The sequence below is a fragment of the Citrus clementina genome, unplaced genomic scaffold, assembly GCF_000493195.1.
Source record: "Citrus clementina cultivar Clemenules unplaced genomic scaffold, Citrus_clementina_v1.0 scaffold_8, whole genome shotgun sequence".
Classification (NCBI taxonomy): Eukaryota; Viridiplantae; Streptophyta; class Magnoliopsida; order Sapindales; family Rutaceae; genus Citrus; species Citrus x clementina.
This window is the reverse complement of record NW_006262022.1, coordinates 60,345-84,887: the sequence shown is the minus strand read 5'-3', so window position 1 is coordinate 84,887 and position 24,543 is coordinate 60,345. Positions and strand designations below refer to the sequence as shown.

The following is a 24,543-nucleotide window of genomic DNA, read 5'->3' as shown; positions in this document are numbered from 1 at the left end:
TAAATAAATGAAATTTGATGATTTTTTATTGTTAGATTTACTGTTGTTAGGATGTAGTTTCTCTATTAATATTTTGCTGGTCCGTAAAATTATTAGATCATGCACATAATAATCATTTATTAGATCATGCACATACTAATCATTACATCCACTTATATAAAAGAAGTACTAATTAAACTTCCAATTAATGTTTTCTTTTTCTCCGTTTAACCAAGTAAGTGACCCTTGCCTTTTTGGTGGCTCAAGAAAGCAGGCTAAATAATATAAAAATTCCAATTGATATTTTTATAATATTATCCACGAACCATAATGCACGGCATGTGGATGATAGATCCTTCAAATAATTTTGATTAAAGGGAAAAACAACCTATAATGTAATGGGAGGTCCACTTATGAGAATAAAAAAAGGGCCATGAAACGTTTTCTCAAATGATCTTTGCATACAAGATACGAATAGTGTAATTATCCACACACCGTATGTATACGTGGTAGTCCTTCAGGTCAGCTTGGGATAAGATTGGCCAAGTTCCGATGTCCCGACACCTCTCACGTGACCGACACGTTTGGCCATGCTGCTTAATTAACTGTTTGCCTTTGACCATCACCACCATATATTCTAATTTTTTTTATTTTTTTTACTAATAAAGTGTTGACTCTATTGGTAATGAAGTCCCCTTAAATGGTTTGACTGAGTTTACTTTCCACTTCGAGTCGCATGAAAGTCGTCTTTATTGGGAGAACTTGTGCCTCTTGATTCGAACGGATACTTCTAATCTAAGTTGTGGTACAAACTTAAAGGTGACTCAACCTATGTCTCTCGATTCGAACAAATACTTTTAATCTAAATTGTGGTACGAACTTAAAGGTGACTCCCGACCCTCCCATGATACCTTTTGTTTAAGACAAAAAAAATATATATATATATTCCAATTTTTCCCAATTAGCTGCTATTAGGCAGTAACAACCGTAATATTTATTTTCCAATTAGCTACTACTTGCCTGCCCTATGTACATATATCTGTCATTAACTGATTCGTTTAAGGCATTATCAGAGCTCACTTAATTTGACTTATGTGCCATATTATTAATTACGAACATACTTTCTGCACAGTTCCTTGGATTATGATTTTGTCGCATTGGATTAACATTTTCCTAAATGCATCAAGAATTCATACCTTCAGTGTCACCGAAGCATGCTTATGCCAATTCTTTAATATAATAATTTTTTGAGCTTAGCTTTTTCATTGAAGTTTCTTCGAAACTGGTTAATTATCATAATCTTCCTTTTTTCTTTCTTCTTTTTTAACTTGCTCATAGTCCTCTCTTTGAATGGCATTCCATTCAAGAGGCTTGGTTTTCAGACATTCAAACTCATGAGAGATTTTGAGGAATAATAAATGTTATATATTATTATAACCATTAGTAATCTTTCTGGCCAATTAGGTTATTCAATTAGCCCCCCCCTCCCCTTTTTTTTAACCTAGCTTCTCCCTCTTATATTCCTTTCTTCTACACAAATCTGGATCTGAGCACACATCAAGAATCCAACGCCTACAGGGAAAAAAAGAAAAAGAAAACTAAGGGCTATCACATAATTAACTACTGTCAGCACATTGTTTTCAGCCTTGAAAATTTCTTTCTTGTTTTGCTGTCCTTGAAACCTAGCGCGCTTAATGCATATATACATATACACACACACACACGCAGAGAGAGAGAGAGAGAGAGAGAGAGAGCGAGAGAGAGCTCAAGCACGGTAATTAGTTGTTGATGATGCAGTTGAAACAATTGTTTAATAAACGCTTGCTCTGTCAACTCCAGAGAGCATTAGGGTTTTTTTCAGCTAGCTAGTTCATACTTTTTGTTTTTGTTTTTTTTTTTAATTTTATGTATATATAGCTTCTCAATTTTGGGGTTCACAAAAAAAGAAAAAGAAAAAAAGGGTTTCCTTATTAATTTCTTGTTGTCTTTTTAACATCTCATCGATTGGTAGCTTGGTGGAGAGAATTAAACAAGAATAATTGTTAAAATAGGGAATTTTATAAAAATAAATAAATAAATGTCAGGGTATGTTCATCAGCTGTTGGGGCCATCCGAGCTGCAGCTACAACCCCAACACCACCAAGCAGATTCAGCGGACAAAGATATCGATGAAAGAAGTCATGATCAGTCCGCAGCAGCAGGAGGCAATAACACTACCAGTTCTGGTTCTGGTTCAGGCGGCGGCGGCGGTGCGGGGCGGAGGCCTCGCGGACGTCCTGCGGGTTCAAAGAACAAGCAGAAGCCACCAATAATCGTAACTAGAGACACCCCTAATGCACTTAGATCCCATGTCCTTGAAATATCATCTGGCGCTGACATTGTGGACTCCGTTTCAACCTATGCAAGGCGTCGTGGCCGTGGTGTTTGTATTCTCAGCGGAACTGGAGCTGTTACTAATGTCACACTCAGGCAACCACCAGCTGGAGCTGGTGGCAGCAGCAGTGCTAGTAGCGCTGGTGGTGCTGTCAACATAACACTTCACGGCCGCTTTGAGATTTTGTCACTCACTGGAACTTCACTTCCACCTCCGGCACCCCCCGGAGCTGGTGGCTTGACTATATATTTAGCAGGTGGGCAGGGCCAAGTTGTCGGAGGGAGCGTGGTGGGCCCTTTGACTGCTTCAGGTACTGTGGTTTTGATGGCCGCTTCTTTTGCAAATGCAGTCTACGATAGGTTACCCCTTGAGCTTCAGGAGGATGCAGACTCCACTACGCCACCACCGGCAGCCTCTCAGTCTTCAGGAGTGACAGGTGGCGGCGGACAATTGGGAGACGGTGGCGTGCCTTGGCCTTTTCATAATTTGGGAATTATGAATATGGGAATTAATTATCCATTTAGTGGTGGTGGTGGTGGTGGTGACGTTTTTGCCGCAGGCAATTGGAGCAGCACTGGTACTACTACTGGTAATAATGCTGCTACTACTACAAGGCAGCCACCATTCTAGCTCGCAATTAGCTATATGTGGATTATCATTATGATTAATTCTCAATTAATTATTATTATATATGTATCTAATTTTATATTTCCTCTCTGTTACAGATTACATATATTTATATATATATATAATTTTCAAGCGTAGTCTGTTTGGACATTAATTAATCAATTAATTGAAGAATACAGATGATCGCTTTAGCCATCCAGCCAGCCAGATGATCCAAACTTTTGCCCCATATATATTTACAGCTAGCTAGCAGCAGTGAGCAGATATAAATGGTTATTGCTGAGACAAAACCACTTGTGACTTGTGCACGAGATGATCAGAAAACATATATATTATACGAAGATGGGGATCTCTTTAATATTACTTGTGCGTGGGACTGACATTCTTGAAGCTTCTAATAATCCTGTAAGTTCCCAAATTCATATACAAATTTGAAACGCTCGTCTCACACAATTTTTTCTCTATATTTAGCTTCTATGATCTGCACGATTTAATTTCTTCTTTTTCCATTTGCATTTCAACCATTCAGACAGTCAGTTGCATACTTGATAAGGAAATCTCAATTTGCCTTAATAATGCAAAATTTTAGGGTTTTTCTTCTAATCCATTTCATCATTTCCCTTTCTGTCATGATAACTAATCTATGTATTTATTTAACTAATTAAAGACTAATTGCACACACATATATATTACGGAATGACAATGAGGTTATAATTATTAAAACTAAAACTGATTCCAGTTTAAATCATGTTCACTACATTTCCCAACTACTACTTGTGAATGCAACATTTGATCTTATTTAAAGAATGTTCAAGATTTTGCTATATATGTTTGTGGCAAATATTTACATATTCAGTCAAACTAAGTAGTTGTTTTGAGATTAAGGTTTAGTTCCAATGGTGGTTAATATGAAGTCTCAGGTTTAATATTAAGTCTTAGGTCTTGGGTTTGAGTCTCATACATTGTGTGTGCTGCTTAATTAATAAAAATTCTTGGATTTTGAGTTTGAGTCTCATGTAGTGTGCATACTGGTTTAAGGAAAAATGTGATGTCAGTTAACAAATTACTGGCCAAGCCTGCAAAATTTGAACACCTTTGCTGTTGCTAATCAAAAACAAAATAAAAGATTCTCAAAACCAACATCTCGGGCAGAAAAGAAAAACCCTAATTCCCAGAAATGTGATGACAAATTGTTGGTATTGGAATTATGACATGTTGAGACTTGAAAAATTAATTAACACGCATTTTGGTGAGGAGGTTGTCTTTTTTTTTTTTTTTTTTTGGTAAATGGTTAATTATATTATTGCATTATTCTTCAGTCGCTCTCAAGTACTTTGAGTCACAATGATGCCTTGTTCTTGAGCTCCTCATGTGAAACACACACACACACATGCACAAAAAATCCCAGATTATATTTAAGTGCGAGGTGAAATTTATAATGTTCGAAAATGATAAAAAAAAGATTGTTTATAATGTTATAAATTCGTCTTGAATTTTTTATAAAACTTGAGAATTGAGATTCCCGAATTAGATCATGAGGCGATTATATATATTCTTCCACACTGGAATGGAAGGTCTCAGCCTAGAAGTAGAGGAGATCAGAGTAGCTACATGCATTTTTATTGGTGATAACATTGAGTAATTTCAAAGTATAGTACTCTTTGTACGCAGTATATGTAAATCAGATTTTGTCAGAAACAGAATTAAGTACCCAATTGCTCAAAGCTTTCTATTTTAGGCCATGTTAACCTTCTCTTCTCTATTATATTCTCAGCTCAATCCGCACGCACATATACTGTACTGTACTGTACTGTACTGTACTGTACTGTACTGTTGTCTAATTAATAAGTTGATTCTATCAAGAAGACCTTTAAAGTTTGCATCATTAATTGCGTCTCTTGGTCCTTCCTGAAAGCTCTCGAGTGTGCCACGGGCCTCACCTGTCAACTCATTCTAGGCGAGGAGGATCTGCTAAAAATTCCCTGTCTGGTCTGTATAAAGAATGCTAAATACAACCAGAAGAGAGGACATATCAACTCTTGATTGTCCAGTCTGATTTTAAGACGCGTTCGAATTTCCAGTTCCACCGTAACAAAAAATGCTATGCTTACAAATAAAGTTTTGTATCCATCATAATCCACACGTACGACTCACATTATGTCAAGTGAAAATGAATTATTATTATACTGTTATTACTCGACAGTGGAACTTGAGTTATTACACCATTATTCAAGGACTTGACAACTGACAACTGACATATATTATGTAAACTTAAATTGATTGTATTATCCCATTATTTAATTAATGTGATAATTTTTATCTCCAATTACTAATCAACACGTCGTATACTATTTTTTTTATCCAACTTTATAAGTGCAGCACTTTATTCTTTTCGCTGCATCCATAGTCATCTGTAACTTGTTTAGAAACATGAATTTTAATTTTCTTTTTTTATTTTAAAGATAACGAAAGAGTAAAAGTTAAATTAATTTTTAGCCCCAACATTCAAACCCGAAGGTCACCCAAAAAAATAAAAAAAAAAACAGCTTGAAAAATCTGCCCTTAAAGTCGAGAATTTTGTTTTGAATTAATTGAATATATTAAAAATGAGGGAAACACACAACGTGAGAGTATTATAAATGGAGAATGCATGATCGTCCGTGAAAGTCGTAAAACAGACCCCTCTACAAATAGCAATATGTAGGACTTGGTCTCTCACCATGAATCCAATCTTTCTTTCAACCAAATTCCTAGATGCACTTCCCAATTTTGGTCCCCTAATATGCCGGACTAAACTTGAGGATTGAATGATCACAATTTCTTTGCCGATTTGTGCCCCAGTCCCATGGGATTAATTATGCTCACATAGCCCGAAGATGCAATATTATTATTCTTCTTGTTCTTAACTTAAATATATATATAGATACGCGTTTATCTCCCGTGAATTATTGAAAATGATGCTTATAGAAGAAGAAGAAGAAGGCCAAGGCCAAGGCCATGCGTGCATGAAGCCGCAGGTTGCTAGTTGTAGTTAAGCTAATGAATGTATGTTAATAAGTGGGTCGATCAAGATCAAGATCAAGAACAAAAATAATTATACAAAAAATCTTATATGTATATAAAGTATTAATCAACCATGGCATCCCTTTCGTCCCAACCATCTAAGAAAGTAAGAAGCGGCAGCAGCGGGGGTGCAAAGGACTCTCCGAGCGGTCGTACATCATCAAGTGGACAGACAGTTAAATTTGCAAGAAGAACGTCAAGTGGGCGATATGTGAGTCTTTCAAGAGAAGATCTTGATATGTCAGGTGAGTTTTCTGGAGATTATATGAACTACACGGTTCACATCCCTCCTACGCCAGATAATCAGCCCATGGACTCATCATCTGTTGCTGTCAAGGCTGAAGAGCAATACGTTTCTAATTCTCTTTTTACTGGAGGATTCAATAGTGTCACGCGGGCTCATCTCATGGATAAGGTCATTGAGTCTCAGGTTAATCATCCTCAGATGGCTGGAGCCAAGGGTTCTTCCTGTGGCATGCCTGCTTGTGATGGTAAGGCCATGAAGGACGAGAGGGGAAATGATATCATCCCTTGTGAGTGCAGGTAGGTGCTATTGATTGTTATTAACTCTTAATATGTATATATGATTAATATTGATGTATTATTTTGAAATGTTATGCATTCTCATTGTACACAAATATTTATATATATATATATATATAATTCATGCATGCACGCATGTTGTCGTCAGGTTCAAAATATGCAGAGACTGCTACATGGATGCCCAAAAGGACACCGGACTGTGCCCCGGTTGCAAGGAGCCTTATAAACTGGGAGATTACGATGATGAGATACCCGATTTTTCAAGCGGTGCTCTGCCGTTGCCAGCTCCGAATAAAGATGGGGGTAACAGCAACATGACCATGATGAAGAGGAACCAAAATGGAGAATTTGATCACAACAGGTGGTTGTTTGAGACTAAAGGTACTTACGGTTATGGCAACGCATTTTGGCCTCAAGACGACATGTATGGTGATGATGGAGAAGATGGTTTCAAAGGAGGCATGCCAGATAATTCCGATAAACCTTGGAAGCCCCTTAGTAGGACATTGCCTATCCCAGCAGCCATCATCAGCCCTTATAGGTTGTTTATCGCCATTCGATTTGTGATTTTGGGGTTTTTCTTACACTGGAGAGTGGTAAATCCAAATACTGATGCAATATGGTTGTGGCTCATGTCAGTTTCGTGCGAGATTTGGTTTGCTTTCTCCTGGATCCTGGATCAGTTTCCCAAGCTCTTTCCAGTCAACCGTTCTACTGACCTTGAGGTCCTGCGTGACAAGTTTGATATGCCATCACCTTCCAATCCCACCGGCCGCTCTGACCTCCCTGGTATTGACATGTATGTATCCACAGCCGATCCCGAAAAAGAGCCTCCCCTTACCACTGCCAACACAATCCTTTCCATTCTGGCCGTTGATTACCCTGTGGAGAAGCTTGCATGCTACGTTTCTGATGATGGAGGTGCCCTTCTTACTTTTGAGGCAATGGCTGAGGCTGCAAGCTTTGCTGATTTATGGGTTCCATTTTGTAGAAAGCATAATATTGAGCCTAGGAATCCTGACAGTTACTTCAGCTTAAAAATTGACCCAACAAAGAACAAGAGCAGGACTGATTTTGTCAAGGATAGAAGGAAGATAAAGAGAGAATACGATGAATTCAAAGTCAGAATCAATGGGCTTCCCGACTCAATCAGAAGAAGATCAGATGCTTTCAATGCAAGAGAGGAAATGAAGATGATTAAACATATGAGGGAGGGCGGGGCTGACCCTACAGAACCGATAAAGGTACAAAAGGCTACATGGATGGCTGATGGCACTCACTGGCCTGGGACTTGGACAGTTCCGACCAGTGAACATGCCAAAGGTGACCATTCAGGTATTCTTCAGGTGATGCTGAAGCCACCTAGCCCTGATCCATTAATGGGAAGTGCAGATGATGATAAGCTCATAGACTTTACAGACGTTGATATAAGGCTTCCACTGTTTGTGTATATGTCCCGTGAGAAACGACCAGGGTATGAGCATAACAAGAAAGCTGGTGCTATGAATGCTCTGGTACGAGCGTCAGCCATTCTATCAAATGGCCCATTCATACTCAATCTTGACTGCGATCACTATATCTATAACTGTAAAGCTATTCGTGAAGGAATGTGCTTTATGATGGACAAAGGTGGTGAAGATATCTGCTACATTCAGTTTCCACAGAGATTCGAAGGCATTGATCCTTCTGACAGATATGCTAATAACAATACTGTCTTTTTTGATGGCAATATGCGTGCCCTCGATGGTCTGCAGGTAAGCTAAACTAAGCTAGTAACGCCACTAGTGTATATATACGCAAGTACTTGCTGTGTATGTGAACACGACTAACTCCTTTTCTCTTACCTTTAGGGGCCTTTTTATGTGGGAACGGGGACCATGTTCAGGAGATTTGCTCTGTATGGATTTGACCCACCAGATCCTAATAAGAATCCTCAAAATAAAGACACTGAGATGCATGCCTTGAATCCCACGGACTTTGATTCTGATCTTGACGTGAACCTACTGCCCAAGAGGTTTGGAAATTCAACGATGCTGGCAGAATCTATACCTATTGCTGAATTTCAAGGCCGACCCCTTGCAGATCATCCTTCTGTTAGCTACGGACGTCCCCCTGGTGCGCTCAGGGCCCCCCGAGATCCGCTTGATGCAGCTACAGTTGCTGAAGCTGTCTCTGTCATTTCTTGTTGGTACGAGGACAAGACTGAATGGGGTGACAGGGTTGGTTGGATTTATGGTTCAGTTACTGAAGATGTTGTTACAGGCTACCGCATGCACAACCGTGGTTGGCACTCTGTCTACTGCGTCACAAAGCGTGACGCATTCCGTGGTTCAGCTCCAATCAATCTCACTGATCGACTCCACCAGGTGCTCCGCTGGGCTACAGGTTCTGTTGAGATTTTCTTTTCCAGAAACAATGCTTTTCTTGCCTCTAGAAAACTCAAGCTCCTGCAGCGCTTGGCTTATCTCAATGTCGGAATCTATCCGTTCACTTCACTATTCCTTATTGTCTATTGCTTCCTCCCTGCGCTTTCGCTCATCTCAGGACACTTCATTGTTAAAAATCTAAACATCACATTTTTAGTCTACCTGCTTATTCAAAGCCTTTGTCTTATTGGTTTGGCCATTCTGGAAGTGAAGTGGTCAGGTATAGGATTGGAAGAATGGTGGAGAAACGAGCAGTTCTGGGTCATCGGTGGAACCAGTGCTCACTTCGCTGCTGTTATTCAAGGTCTTCTTAAGGTGATGGCAGGAATTGAAATCTCTTTCACATTGACAACTAAATCAGCAGCTGAAGACAATGATGACATATATGCAGACCTCTACGTTGTCAAATGGACTTCCTTGATGATTCCACCAATCGTCATTGCCATGGTGAATATAGTCGCCATGGTCATTGCATTTTTAAGGACAATTTATGCAACTAATCCTTCGTGGAGTAAGTTCATTGGTGGAGCTTTCTTTAGCTTCTGGGTGTTGGCTCATCTCTATCCTTTCGCCAAAGGTTTGATGGGAAGGAGAGGCAAGACCCCCACCATTGTGTTTGTCTGGTCAGGTCTCATTGCAATCACACTTTCCCTGCTCTGGATGGCCATCAGCCCCCCAGGAAGCACACCTGCGGCAACTGGTGGAGAATTCAAATTCCCCTAAACAACCAAACCCAAGAAGATTTTGCATTTTCCTTGACCTCCTATTATTCTTTACCTTTCTAATGAGTGTTGAAATTTAGCAAATTGAAATTTAGCAAAGTTAAATGATAGATATACAAGGTTTTGTTTTGTAATCTGAGAATTATGCATACTGGTCTGTAACTGAAGCTTTATTCTAATGTGTTGCCGGGTTGGTGGCATGTCCTAAGGTGGTTTGGGTACGCATATTACCATGTGATCCGCATTAACTTGTTTAATCAACTTAAGCTGCAATAAATGAAGCCATTTAATATTTGATGAATGATAACAAGAAAATCACTTACCAACAGAGATTTGCTTTTGCCATATCCATTTTGAATATAGGCATTCATGAATCCTGGTAGTACAGCCTTCGATTCACAGCTTGCTTACCCTCAAGAATATAAGAATTACAGTATTAAAGGCAAGATGAAGGTCAATGCAAGTGAAAGAGAAGTAGTTTATAACATAGATGGAACCACTGGGACAAGAAGGAAAATATCAGGCAACATCAATGGCCTACATGCTCTAAATCTAAAATAATATGCGTACCCAAACCATCTTAGGACATCACCCAAACCATCTTAGGACATCCAAGCCTAATTGCTCTTAAAAGAAATAATTTTCAGAGAGACAACATTCCAAAGGTTACAACTTACAAGCACAGGATTCCAAATATTTGTCTCCCATTCTTTTAAAAAATATATAATAATAATTAAAAAAAAAAATGAAGAAGCACAATCTTCCATCTCTGTCCAACTATGATACTACACTAATTAAATATTTAAAATAGAAGCTTGAACTTTAAAATCAGCATGAACTAATCAAGTGATTCTTACACAACAAAACCATCACATTCTGAATATACAAGTCTCTTCCAACTTCTTCAGTCAACTTGAAGGCCTAACAACGGCATATGGTGAAAGGGACAACCATCTCCAAATCTACATATCCGACTGCTCGAATGGGACACGCACAAACAACTGGCCATGCAGGGTAACGACAGCAGATGTTTGATGTGGATCAATTCGAGAGGGTAAGCTAACAACCTAAGAGAGGAAAAGAAAATTTAATCGTACAAATTTCTTGACTGAAAACCAATAAATAAGAGAAAATATTTGTATATATGTACGTGTGTGTTTGTGTTTCCCTTTTTCCCCCTGGTTGGAGTTGAAGGTAGTGTTATTGGCAATACTCAGGACTTAAAATTCAACAATAAGAGAAAATAATTTATCTTTTATTTCTACGAAACATACACTGGTTATCAGATTGGAACTTTAAAGAATCTACCTGACAAACCATTACCCAATAATTACTTGTGTGCGACTATGCAAGAGAACTAAGTCTATTAAATCCTTGACTAACCTTTTTGAATGGTGTCACACCCCAAGGATTATCCATGTGCTCTGGCTGACCAGATATAACCAAACGGCCAGCTGGGTCAGACTGAACATGCACCTGATTTATTTAGAAAACAGGGCATGAAACAATAGTCAAAGCTAAGGAGAACAAAATATGCATCAAAAGCAAGGAGAACATGATCATCCTGATAAATCTCCTTGTAACTACACAAATCATTACACATCGCACATCAGACCCATTCACCTAAAATATCCACATTATTCAAAATCAAAACTAAAGATTTTGCAAAACCTTGACAACCTTTTCAGGCAAAATTCTGACAAAACAAGCATCAAGGATGTAAACGTAAGTACTGAAATGTGCATTTGTGTCTCAATTTCAAATAGTTGAGCCAGATAAAGACCTCTTAGGCCATTTGGATGAAGATAGGAATAGCATAATTTAGGGGAAAATACTTAGTGCCTGTTTGGTATGGCTTATTTAAGAGCCATAAGTGCTTATTTAATCGTATAAGCACTTTTTTAAAATTTTTATGGTGTTTGGTTATTTTTTTAGTAGAGTTTTTTTAGCTTAAATAAGCTAATTTACCTCTACTAGCAAAAGCCCAAAATTTGAGCTTTTGGGAGTAGAGGTTAGAGAGCTTTTCTAAAAATATATAATAAAAAAATATCACATAGTTTAATGGTTCAAAAGTGCTTTTTTTTATTGACAACCAAACACCCAATGACTTTTTGTCCAAAAGCTCTATTGGTATAAACTCTACTGCTATAAGCTCTACTGTTATAAGCTCTATTTAATAAGCTGTACCAAACGGAGCCTTAATCCTATGTTTGGTTCATTTTATTTTCGGCTACAAATGCTACACTACACATGGGTTGAGGTAGGACAAGACTTAATGAAAAGCTACTGTCTTCATTTATCACACTTCTCCTTATCATTTATGACAAAAACCAGACTTGACTCAAAATCTCAGGCATGTCTCTTATCTAACTTTCGCAGACTCTCACTAGCAACTAGCAAACATAAGCAATTTCAGTCAAGATTATTTTTTATTTCATTTTTCATCTTCTAATCAAATTGGCTTTTTATGGATCTTAAAATTGATTTTTGTTTTTAGTTCTAGTGTGTTATTTTGGTTGCAGGAACTTGATTGATGTAACAATTTTTATGGATCTTAAAATTGTTTGATGTAATTTTACTTTTGTAAGTTCATTTTGTGTAAATAATATTTTATGATAGTGATTAAGTTATTGAGATGTAAAATTTTATTATAACAAGAGATGCTGGCTTTCTTTTCTTCATAAATTTAATGTGTTAATAATCATTAGAATAAAATTAAAGGAGAAAATTTCTTTCAAAAGTTTTTGTTAAAATTTTAGCATAATTCATTTACGTTCCATACTAATTATTATTGTTTTTATTGTCCAATCCGGCATAATATCAAACATAGGACAACACTATTGTAATCCTGCCCGACATTGCACCAAACAAAAGAAAGTATTAGATATAATTAATTCAGACTAGTCCAATCTAATCCAGTCTAGTCTAATCCTAAAAAGTTAATCCACTCCAATCCCACTCTGCCTTCCAAATGCAGCCTTAATGATTGACACCCCACAGGCCAAAACTACAAACTAAAATCTAAGGGACCTTACAGTCCAATTCCATGCTTGGAAAATGAGGCAAAAAGCGCTTGTATACTCATTTCAGAAATTATACCTCCTCTCGCAGAAGCCCAGGAACTAAAGCATATACTTCAAAGCAGTCAATCTGGGTAGGACCATTTATACCAAAAAGCAAAAGAGTTATACCTCCATTATGCAAAATTTTCAGAAGCAAAATATTACGCTTACATATGAGTAAACAAGAGAAAACTTACAGTTCTTTGCACGTTAATCTTTACCCAGTCTGCAGGGGGTCCAATATCAATTATCATTGTATCCAACCTGGCCAAAAGAAAGCAAGAAACTCTCATTAGCCAGGATACAAATTGGTATACTAAACAAGCTGAGATGAGACCAAAAAGCAACCAGAGATCCTAACTGTGGATTTGTAGCTTTCACATTGGCAACTTGAATACTATGCTCAACAGTAGATGGCTTCTTACGCTTCAGCAAACCTGAGTCAATAAACCAAGTTTTAGAAAAGGACAATAACTGACCATCAAAGAAAAATATTTTAAATAAAATAAGGAACTACATCCCAAAAGGTTGGATGAGATCCCAACAGTTGAATATGTACCTATATTTTTAATCTGTCTATCACTCTTTGGTGTACAACTTGAGTTTTTTTCCTAATAAGAAAAGAAATGCCTTGTTATGGAAACAATGATCAGATAATCATCAAAGGAAATTTTTTTTTTTTCCCCACATTAATAAAAATAAAGAACAAGAAGTCTTTCCATTAATAGTAAACTGAAGTTCTCCACAGACCTTGATGATTGGCTGACAAACCTCACCACTACCAAGAAGACGCTTAGAATGCCAACCCTGCATGGCACGAGCTGCAGCATCCCTTCGTGCCCTACCTGAACCAAAAGCTTGACTTCCAGCCGCCTGCACAGGGAATCAAAGGAATCTTGAGAAAAGTTGTGTTGCTTTGCTGTTTATAAACTTCCAGAATTCTTTTAGTAAGTAATCACTCCACAACTGCCTCACTTGGTGCACTAACTCCTTATTTCACCACCGAATTTCCACTTCTAAATCCCTCTTAATGTGTGGTCTCCACACAGAATATCACCAAGGCTGTTTCCTTGCAGTGCAAATTTCCAATCAGACAGCGGACAGAAGTTCATAACCTCGCCCCTTGCCAGAAGCATAGAAAACTTGCTCAAGACGATAAGGCAAAGTGAATGTAATGTAATCTTGATATGCCACGACATTGACAATGACAGCAAATTGTTTCTTTTCTTGATACACAAAGAAATAATCAGACAATTTCCAAATTACCTGACTTTCAATTCTACTTGGCTCTGTAAGGGAACCATCATGAAGAGGAAGCTCTCCATTACTCATTCTATGCTTCTCATATTCAAGTAGAGCCTGCAACCCAAAAAAAAAAAAAAGGATCAGGAGTCCTACCACATGGAAAGATTTTTTACAAAATAAAATAATAATGTGAAACTAAAACTTAGAGAAGTTAGCAACTAGAGCATGACCTTCTCATAAAAAATTCGGAATGTCCATGAGACAGTGGTGCATGTCCTGTCCAAATGAAAGGAAACATGTTATTAAACTATTACAATTTCTGAATAACAAATCTGAAAAAACAAAAGAAATAATAAATTCTTCCATCAAACAAGTAGTATAAAAATAAGGAGCAAGTAATAAACATGTAGCTTCCATATAAGCTTGAAAGCCTAGTGAATTTCTGTATGGCAATATATATTATTGCAGTACGTCAAGATTACTCCAAACAATTATCACTAAGGGAATAAATTGGAGATAAACGCACAAAAATCCCAAATTAATGTACAAAAATCCACAGCATGAAATGCAAACTCCTCATCTTTTTGCAAGCCATGCATCAAACAAATACAGAATTATCCTTACTTTGGGGGATTGAATGATTCTCCTACTTGCCTCCACAACTTGCATGAAGTGACCTATATATGGCCCCAAACAGAAAGAAACTTTAAATAACCGGACAAAGAAATATTTTGAGTATGATTAAACAATTTTAATGAATTAAATCAGAAAAAAGGTAGATTAAACATATATAAAAGAAAATAAAACAATTGTAATTTACCATAAAGGAGGGAGAGAGGAAGGGAGAAGAGAGAGATGATAAACATCTTTTCATAAACATAAGGGCTCCATAGACCATAGGCAACACAATGAACCAGTAGACATACACAATACCGAAATATAGCACATTACAAGATGACGACGAAGGAGAAATTGTTAAGTAAAACAAAGAATTGTCTAAAATAATGTAGAGAGGGATAAGCAGTTCCTAGTTGTCATCAATCCTTTTGTCACATTTACTTTATATAAAGAAATATGGGAAATAATTTATAAAGATCTCAATGTGCTACATATTGAAGCTATGATGCATTTTTTTTCTAATGTGCCTTCAACATGTTTAAGGAGTGAAGGATGTGCTTCACAGGGAATTGCACAAGATAACCTTTTTTTTTTTTTTTGGTTTTCACAAGACACGCATTTCTATAAAGCAATTAGGAAAATGCGAGCTGTGATAACATGAAAAATCAGAAGTAACCTAGATACCAACTAAACCAACCTCGTCATAGCCACCAAGTTTGATCACAGCTCTCCATAACCTTATTCAAAAGGAAGCACAGAATAAACATATAGTTAAGCTCTAATAAAAATTGACAATCAAAAGATTATAGTCAGCTGAGACATACTTGAGCAAATTCAGGTCCTCTTTGTAAAACTTCGGGTGCTTAAACTCGAGGTTTCTCTCTCTGTAAAAATTTTCTACCTCCTTAGCAAATGCTACCTGCTCATCCTCTGTTCCTGATTCATCACCTTCAGCAACAGGAGGTTCAAAAAGAAATGAAAGGTTTGAGCTTTCCTTACTAACTTCATACCCGACGTCCACCTCAGGCTTTGACTCCTTAACTTCACTTTCCAGAGTCAACTCCATGTCTGCGACTCCATCATTTAATTTGTCCCCTCTTTTGTCATCTTCATCTTTTGTCTCTAATGACCTCTCATCAGCTGCAGCACTTTCCAGCTGATTCTTTGCATGCATATGAATTCCATCATTTTTGCTATCACAAAGTTTGTTGACACTCACTTCAAAAACTAATGCATCATCTAATTTCTCCTCTTTTCATCATTTTTACTAATGTGATCATCTGATTTCTCCCCCTTTTCTTCATTTTTAGCTTTTATATCTGATGACCTCTCAGCAAATTCTAGCTGATTTAACGTAAGCACATGACTTTCAATTCCATCATTTTTGGTACCATAAAGCTTGCTGGCACTTACATCAACTGAAACATCCTCTAATTTCTCCCTCTTCTCATCATTTTGAGCTTTTACCTCTGAGGGTCTCTCATCAGCTGTGGCACATTCTAGCTGATTAAGACTTCCATTAGTTTTGCTACCAGACAATTTTTTGGCACTTGCATAAAAAACTGCGGCACCGTCTAATTTCTCCCCCATCTTATTATTTTCAGCTTTTATCTCTGATGAACTCTCATTAGCTGCAGCGCATTCTGGGTTCATTGGATGCACATGACTTCCATCATTTCTAGTACCAGAAAGTTCATTGGCACTTACACCAACAACAGAATCATCATCTAACTTCTCCCCCTTTTCACCATTTTCAACTTCTATCTTGGTCAACCTCTCCTCAGCTGCAACGTGCTCATGCTGATTCAACGGATGCACTAGGCTTCCATCACTTTTGGTTCTAGAATTTTCCTTGGCAATAACATCAACTGAAGCATTAGTGCCGGCAACAGATTCAGGATCCTTGTCCTCATCATCTACAGACTCCAATTTCAAATCTTTATGGTTTCCATATAAACGATCCACATTGGTGTTAACCTTAGCATCATCAGCAGTTTGATTGTCTACAGAATCATTGTTATTGGACGGTAATCCAACACTCATCACATCATTGTTATCAGTCTGCAAATCACTAGACATTTCATCTTGATTTTTTTCAGGGAAAGAAAAAGGAGGATCTTTGACATCAATGTTTGTCTCCCCATCGCTCATATTCACATCAGGAGCTGTCTCCTCCTCCATGTCTTCATTTCCCTTTTCTTCCTTGCCACAACCCGTCCCATTAGCACTCATCTTTTAACTACAAATTTGAAAGTTCCTAAAAATAATAAAGAACCAACATCCCGCACATAATTATATAAAAAAAAAAAAAAAAACTAAAATGTGTCTATAAATAATACACAAGCAAAAGAGCCAGAAATAAACTAAAGTTCCATGCAATATCTTCAAAGGTGTAATGTGAAACAGATGAAAAAAAAGAAGAAATCTTATAACAATTAACGAATGGGTTTGAAATAAAACAGCAGGCGTAACAGGTACAGCCAAATAAAACAGGAATAGAAAATGAGTTAGCATGGAAGAGGAAGATAAAACAAACAATGGCGGCGCAAAAGAAGAAGAAGAAGAAGCATCATACATACTTTACTTGGGTGGTTTTGTTCCCGCAACAGCGTTGTAGTGTGAGCGTTGTCTTGTTGGCTAGCGCGGAAACAAAATACAATAGAATTACAAGAAGCCAAATCCTTGGGGTGGGGTTGGCTCGGGTTGGGTTGAGTTTTAAAATTTTAAACCCTAACGCTACCTCTTATTCTGTTATGCTAGGTTTGAGTTGAGTTCCTTGTCTTTCTTATTCTTTGTTTGTTTGTTTCAGGAAAGTGGAAACAAACAGCGAGTTGCGTCCGTCCGTCTAGGTGCGACGTCGTGGCAGTGTTTGTTCGCAGCTTTCCCCACACTCCAGAGCTAATAATAACTCACGCGCGCTTTTGTCTTTTCCCTTTTTCTTCGACACGTGCGTCACCAAACAACCTTTTTCTTTTTCTTTTTGTTATTTTTAAATTATAGAACAAGTTAAAACCTCGGCTTGTGTAGATTTTTTTTGGGTTTAAGTATAAAATGGAGATTTTTTGGTTGAAGTCAACAAACAGAGCTAATGGAATAATAGCAGTTTTAAATCACATTTTTTGAAGTTATTATCAGTAGTCTAGTCAGTACTCACTACACTTGATATCATAAGACATTGGAAAATTCAGGATTTGAAATGATTATGGCACTCAAATTTTGTCGATTCGATTCCTAATGCATCAAAGATTTTCCATTAAAAACATGAAATGTTGCCGCAAGACTTTGAGAACAAAAAATCAACCAACACAAAACCGATTAAAGTTTGGATGATAATATGGACTTGCATTGTTCAGAAACATGAACAAACAGAGATGCTCAAATAAGGTCTGAGAGGTGAAGAGTAGTAATAGCTCCAATCTTAAGGCCAATGTCAATTCAAATATGATTGTAGGCTCTATAATAGCATTAGCTTGAACAGGTCAAGATTAAGCAGTCTCTCACATAAAGTCTAATCTACATTAGGGAAGCATTTATTTGAAAAAAAATACAATTACAGGATAAGAAACAAAATGGCAGTTGTCTTGAAATCACACTCACTCTTTCAAACTAAGCCTTGCATTTTGCACCTTCACTGAGAGCTTCAACTTCTGTTCTTCCATATCTCTCAGGACAGCCAGCAGATTTGCTCTGTACACTTCACATCGTTGATTTATATTCTCCAACTCAGCAGTCATTTCATGAATTTTCTTCTCCTTTTCATCCTAATAGGGGGAGGGGGGAAAACGTAAAGAAAAACACATCATGAAATGAAACATAAGTACATAACTGAAGTCCAAGTGCCAGCAAGCATAGGCAATGGATCTATTTTCTTCTCATCAATGCCTCCACTCCATAAGCTGAGGTGACAGGATATTGCACAAAAACATAGAAGAAAAATAATCTCTACTATGAATAAAAATCTTAATTATCACTAGCGGAAGTACTCAAATTTGTCGATTCAATTCTAGCAACTGTGAAATTTCAGTTGGTCAATATAAAGATCGTTTAGATTTCAACAAGAAAGATCCTAATTCTTAGAAGAAACCGACTCAGTGCTAAGAGTCTAAGAAGTTCCGTAAACTTTTCAGACTATGTATCTTCTCCTTCTCTGCGTAAAGAAAATAAATTTTACTTGAACACAAATCTTTTAAGTTAAAATGGACCTACACACTTATAAAGTTCACAGTTTAATTTTTATAACCAGTTGTCCAGGCAGCCAGAGGAAGCTAGAACCATTAGACAGCCTAAGGAACAGCGACAATAAAAAATTCTAATTAATCAGAAGAAACAACAAACACAACAAGAATCTTTTCCCCGATATGACCCCCCCCCTGCCCAAAAAAAAAAAAGACAAAAGAACTGACAGGAGGAAATGGTTGTACATGGATACTTAAAACAAATTTACTCTCAGAATTGACCATGATAAAAGAGATTGCATAATTTCAAAATTTGTAAAAGGGAATGAAGTTTGGGTGCGAGACCATATAATTATAATAATTAAATCTAGAATCTCCATATGAAAGTTAAATAATTTTATTTTCAAATCACTTTCCACCAATTTAGCAACTCTTTTAACTTGAATGAATTATCCTTTACCTGGCTTTGATTTAAAGAAAGAAATAGTTTTAATCAAACAATTAGATGAATCATCAGTATTACCAGATTTTTATCTAGAAGCTAGTAAAGACTGGTTTCTATCAGTTGCTAGAGTGGAGAAACTAACCACAGACTGATGTATTGGGGCTTGAGGTCCCTCAGCTGCACGTGAGTCCTGGCTACCTCCATTGATAAAAGTGCTGCTGTCAGTGCCTCCAGAACCTTGATTCTTGGCAGCAGTAACCTTCTTAGCAGCTTCTCTTAAAGCATCCATTGCCACATTATAGACATGAATCGATTTTGCCCCTTCTTCTACATATTTGATTGCTTCCTGGCGTAGGTTGTTATATCGAACTGTTAAAGATTCTCGGTCACTGTTTGGCATGTCAGATGCAAGCTCATCTGCTGCAGGTCCAGTCTTGGCGTTTCTTGTCCATCGTTTTAATATATATTGAGAAGGAAGTGTGAGAACATTTTTTGCTCTAAAAACAGCTAATACATGCCGACAAATTATTCCCGAATATTCAAACATCTGGCAGCTGCAGCTAGCTTTCATCTCAATAGAATTAAAACTGACAGTTCGTGCTTTGTGGTCTTCCCCAAATTTGGCCACATGATATGTGGTGACCGCTCCTGCATCATCAATTTTAGTTGCAGAATTAGCAAGCGTTTCAACCAATTCCTCTTGAAATTTCATGAATACTCTTCTTGTATAGAGGTTCGCTGCTTGTTTTTCCATAGGAGATGGTGTCTTCAGAAATGGTGTACAGTTAGTGGTGTCATAATCTGCTTTAAATTCCTTCTCATGCCAACTTGCTAAAGCTTTCTCATACTGCTTAATCAACATCTGTATGGTGGTTGATGCATTCACATAGCCGTCAAAGAATGAGTGTCCTCCACTTCTGTCAGTAATAGAAAATTCCCCAAAAAAGGTATCCCGCATATAAACAGGGACCCACTGTTGCCGTGCATTGTACATTGATTGGAGCCAATCATTATCCATGACGTAGTATCTTTCCAGCAGTGATTGCCAAGATGACTCAAACTCATCAATTGTCTCAGGCTCATTAATACACTTCTGAAATTCTGTTTCAAATGTAGGATGTGATTGATATATTTGAGCCAGCTTCTCTTGGGTTTCTCTGAATATGCCCCACTTACAAAATCGATGGCGGGTTTCAGGAAGAACTTGTGCAACAGCAATCTGAATCAAGCGATCTGGGTCAGTTGTGATAGAGACAGGTTGGCATCCAGACATTGCATGAAGCCAAGTCTGAAACAGCCAAATGAATGAAGTCTCGGGTTCATTCAGAATTAGGGCACACCCAAACAACACAGGCTGTCCATGATGGTTCAGTCCAGCGAAAGAGGCAAATGGAACCCTATACCGATTTGTCCTGTATCTCGTGTCAAATGTAACAGTATCACCAAAGTAAGAATAATTTGTTCTGCATGTTGCATCTGCCCAAAATATGTTTCCACCAGAGTGATCATTGTCATTTTGAACTGCATAAAAGAAAGCAGGATTCTCTGCCTGCATCCGCTTCAAGTAGTCCAATACATGATGACCCCCGCCACCGAGGGTTCTCTGTCTGCTGGCATTCATGTACTCTGAAAATCAACTGTAGCAGCAAGGGAACTGTTTTATCTTAAGTCATTCGCTTTTAAACTCTAAGAACTTTGTTTCAACTTTCAGGCAAGACCTGAGGAACTGAGGAAAATAAAATGGTGTTGCCGACAAAAGCTACTATAAAATTAAAAATTGCAATATTGTGTTGGGTTTGGGGATGGGGATCATACAATTAACGACGGACTGTGGAAGCACTCAAATAAACACAAATTGTGCGACAACAAGCTTAGCAAATTTACCCACGAAATCCAACTAATTAGCAGAATTCAATTGAAAGTTAGCAAACTTTAAAGAAACAAATTGATGGTTGAAGCAAATAATTCTGATATGATATGGTGGTTTATTACATGAAATGAAAGCGAGAACAAGTGAACAATAAAAATGGAGAGAGGAACTGACCAACAATGCCAAATCTTAATGTGGGGTTGGGTTTTCTAGGGTTTTGATCGCTGTTTTTGCACAAGCTGAACTCAACTTCAGCAACCAGCACCGTGCGAGTTTATTAGGCTTCGAGGAACTTATTTAAGTAAAAAGTGTCCCCCTTACTCTGGCCTTTTCTTTTATTTTAGTATGGTGCTGTCTGTATATATATATATATACATATACATACATATGTATACTTTTATTTTAGTATGGTGCTGTGTGTGTGTATATATATATATATATATTTAGGAAAATTATCAGTCATATACCCTTAAATGACACTCATATTAAACGTGTGTAAACACTTTTAAAGTGTATCACTCGTATACCCTAAGTTGACAAAACACTTTTGCCATCTACCAATCCGTTAACTTCCGTTTGCAAGCGCTGACTTGACGAAACTTTGATTAAAAAAAACGACGTGTCATCCCACCTAGTAAAAAATAACATGTCATATGATATATATTGATAACAATGATATGTCATCTCATTTATCGGATAATTGTTAATAATTGCTAAAAAAAAACTACTTTACAACCGAATCTACTCCTCCAAAATTTAACCAAAATTTTTGAAGATCTACTCCTCCAAGCTCCAACTAGAAATTTTTATGGTATAATATGTATAATTATAAATAATATGTTGTTAATAATTTTTTATGGTATAATATGAATATTTTTTTATAGATAATTATTAATAATATGTACCATTAATAATTCATTTTTTTAATAAAAAAAATGTATTATTAATAACAAAATAAAAAAATTTGTGTATTGAAAAATTAAGTTAATTTTTTGAGTAAATTTATTTTTTTACCTCATTTTGAGTTTCAAGGGCAAAATAGCTAATTTACCACAATTCTGTTAACTTTCTAACGGAAGTTAACGGATTGGTGGGCGGCAGAAGTGTTTTGTCAATTTAGCGTATACGAGTGATATACTTGAAAAGTGTTCACACACGTTTGATTTGGGTGTCATTTAAGGGTATATGGCTGATAATTTCCCTTTTTTTTACAGTATCACTAACATAAGAAATATGTACCCTAAAATCTAATCAACATATAAATTATTTCTATTAATAAAAATTGTTTATTATTTTTAAAATAATATAACCGATTCACAAACCAATTAAAAGAGTAATTTTAAATTTAAAAACAAAATAAAAAGAGATACGGTAAAATATAATATCTCAAATTATTTTATTTAAAATTGAATTCTTGACACATTAAAAAAGCAATCTTCATTTCATAATATTTATCTTTTAATTAATTAATTATCACTATATTAAATTATATTAAATAAATGATGGAGATTAAAACACTTAAATTTAAGAGTTCACAACTATCCCACCATTAATATAATAAAAATACATATAGCATCATAAAAAAACCCTTTATTTTATAAAGTTAACAAACCTAATTTAACTATAAAAACGATTCAAAGTACTTCCAACTAAGACAACAAAGAAGGCATGGGACATGGGTGGTGGCCCCTACGATATGATTATAATATACCAATTCTGTTGCTCTTTAAATTGAGATGTCTGTTATTTCTACTTCTACTGAGTTTATGTTACCAACAAAGGCATTCCTTACTTAAATACAAATATTTAAATGATGTTTTTTAATTATTTTAATATTAATGATATCTGACTTATTTTTATAAAAAAAAAAAATTAAATGTAGTTATTTAATATTTATATTTTTGTAAATTAAAATAAAAAATTAAATTTTATAATTTAAAAATGAGTATATCTAATATAGATTTTTTTAATATTATAATTACTTCTTATTGAGACTTCTTCTCATTCAAATAAAAAATCACAAAAATTCACTATCCTCATTCAAATGTAAATATATAAAAATCATACATATATTACATAAAAACAAACAAATAAATTTTAAAAAAATTAAAATTAATAAAATATTTAACAAATAAGTCCTTAATTACTTATCCGTGCACACCTCTATAACCCCTCCCTCTATTATTTTCTTCTTTTATTGCCCCATCTAGGCTATAAGATAATGAAGGCCAAGGCTCTCAAATATTAATTATAACTTCACCAGTCCATTCAATGACTTCTAAAAGGCCATTTTGTCATTTCCTATCCACTTCTTTTCATTCACGCACAATTCATACTCCCTACAATTAACCGTTGTGAGTTTAAAAGGTTTGAAAATTTGGAACCATAAGTTGATCCAACTGAGTTTCAAAGGTTTGCTGTGAATTTAGACACTGCCTGCCAATTGATACCATCAAAACCTCAATGACTATTAACAGATGATGCCAACTTCTGTGTAATCGGAGCTGAACCAGTAACTTCGAACCTATGAAAAGGCTAAAATAAAAAATTATTTTACAACCCAAGTAAGCACTAAGCAATGAAAGAAATAGACTCTCGAGTGTGCCTAAACAGGATCTTCTTCTACAATATACATCCTAACAAGGATCCACAATCAAATTACACCTGGCTTAACATGCCCAATTCAACTGCACTGTACCAATCTAAGCTGTGGTTAATCTCCCATATAACATGCTTAATTGAAAGATAAATCTCAATTATTTGGCAGGGATTAAGCATCTGGCAAACACTTTCAACTTCAGCCCTGATGAAATATTTATCTCTTTGCCCACGATCTGGAATAAAGCCACTGGTTAAGTCCAATATGCGGAGATTGCTAAAATTTTTGTTGATGCTGCATTTTATCTACAGTTGCGTCAGAGAGCTTCCCATATGGCATTATCTCTGCAAGGCCAAAATTAAGACTTTGCATATTACAGCCCAATAAAATGCAGAATAACAATATAATCTCCACACAGAAACACAGAAGAGAAAGGTTGAATCCACCCATTATCAGTTACTTTCCAGATGTCATTACTTAAAAATTGAATATATGAAACGAAAATCTATATAATAGAGGCTGTCAATTGCCCTACTGATAAAAGAGTATACATTCCATTCTAACAGTCTGAGATTGCCACCAAAAATATATGCTTCTGAAGATATACAATACAATATACGATGGGCTAGAAAATTGAAGGCTAATCTATCTCTACATCATCCACAGGTAACTGTAACAGCCTGTCAAGGGAGCATGGTAGAAGCACAGACTTCAAATAAAATGAAAAGAAACTACAAGAATAAATTGTACTGCACCTTTAGAGACTGTCCTTCATACTAATTTTTATGTTTTGCA

General features: G+C 36.3%; 3 protein-coding genes and 1 pseudogene across 5 annotated transcripts; 2 read left to right on the top strand and 2 right to left on the bottom strand.

Annotated features, from left to right (window-relative positions):
- Positions 1-2,047: 2,047 nt before the first annotated feature.
- Positions 2,048-2,983, top strand: LOC18034919 (AT-hook motif nuclear-localized protein 25). The gene has a single exon (XM_006422318.2). It carries the CDS (start codon positions 2,057-2,059, stop codon positions 2,981-2,983), a length of 927 nt encoding a protein of 308 aa, XP_006422381.1. The 5' UTR covers positions 2,048-2,056.
- A 3,104-nt stretch (positions 2,984-6,087) lies between these two features.
- On the top strand, positions 6,088-9,818 carry LOC18034163 (cellulose synthase-like protein D4). Its single transcript, XM_006422317.2, has 3 exons — positions 6,088-6,586; positions 6,735-8,340; positions 8,437-9,818. The coding sequence occupies exons 1-3, from the start codon at positions 6,117-6,119 to the stop codon at positions 9,733-9,735; spliced, it is 3,375 nt and encodes a 1,124-aa protein (XP_006422380.1). The 5' UTR covers positions 6,088-6,116; the 3' UTR covers positions 9,736-9,818.
- A 397-nt stretch (positions 9,819-10,215) lies between these two features.
- On the bottom strand, positions 10,216-17,539 carry LOC18034464 (annotated as a pseudogene).
- A 554-nt stretch (positions 17,540-18,093) lies between these two features.
- Positions 18,094-21,485, bottom strand: LOC112096092 (protein FAR1-RELATED SEQUENCE 9). 3 transcript variants are annotated; one of them, XM_024178814.1, is made up of 3 exons: positions 21,324-21,485; positions 19,422-21,005; positions 18,094-18,420 (listed from the first exon to the last, which is right to left on the bottom strand). In XM_024178814.1, exons 2-3 carry the CDS (start codon positions 20,898-20,900, stop codon positions 18,253-18,255), a joined length of 1,647 nt encoding a protein of 548 aa, XP_024034582.1. In that variant the 5' UTR covers positions 20,901-21,005; positions 21,324-21,485; the 3' UTR covers positions 18,094-18,252. The 3 variants fall into 3 exon arrangements, with proteins under 3 accessions (XP_024034582.1, XP_024034581.1, XP_024034583.1); XM_024178813.1 differs by having other exon boundaries at positions 19,422-20,997; XM_024178815.1 differs by having other exon boundaries at positions 19,422-20,916.
- Positions 21,486-24,543: the final 3,058 nt, after the last annotated feature.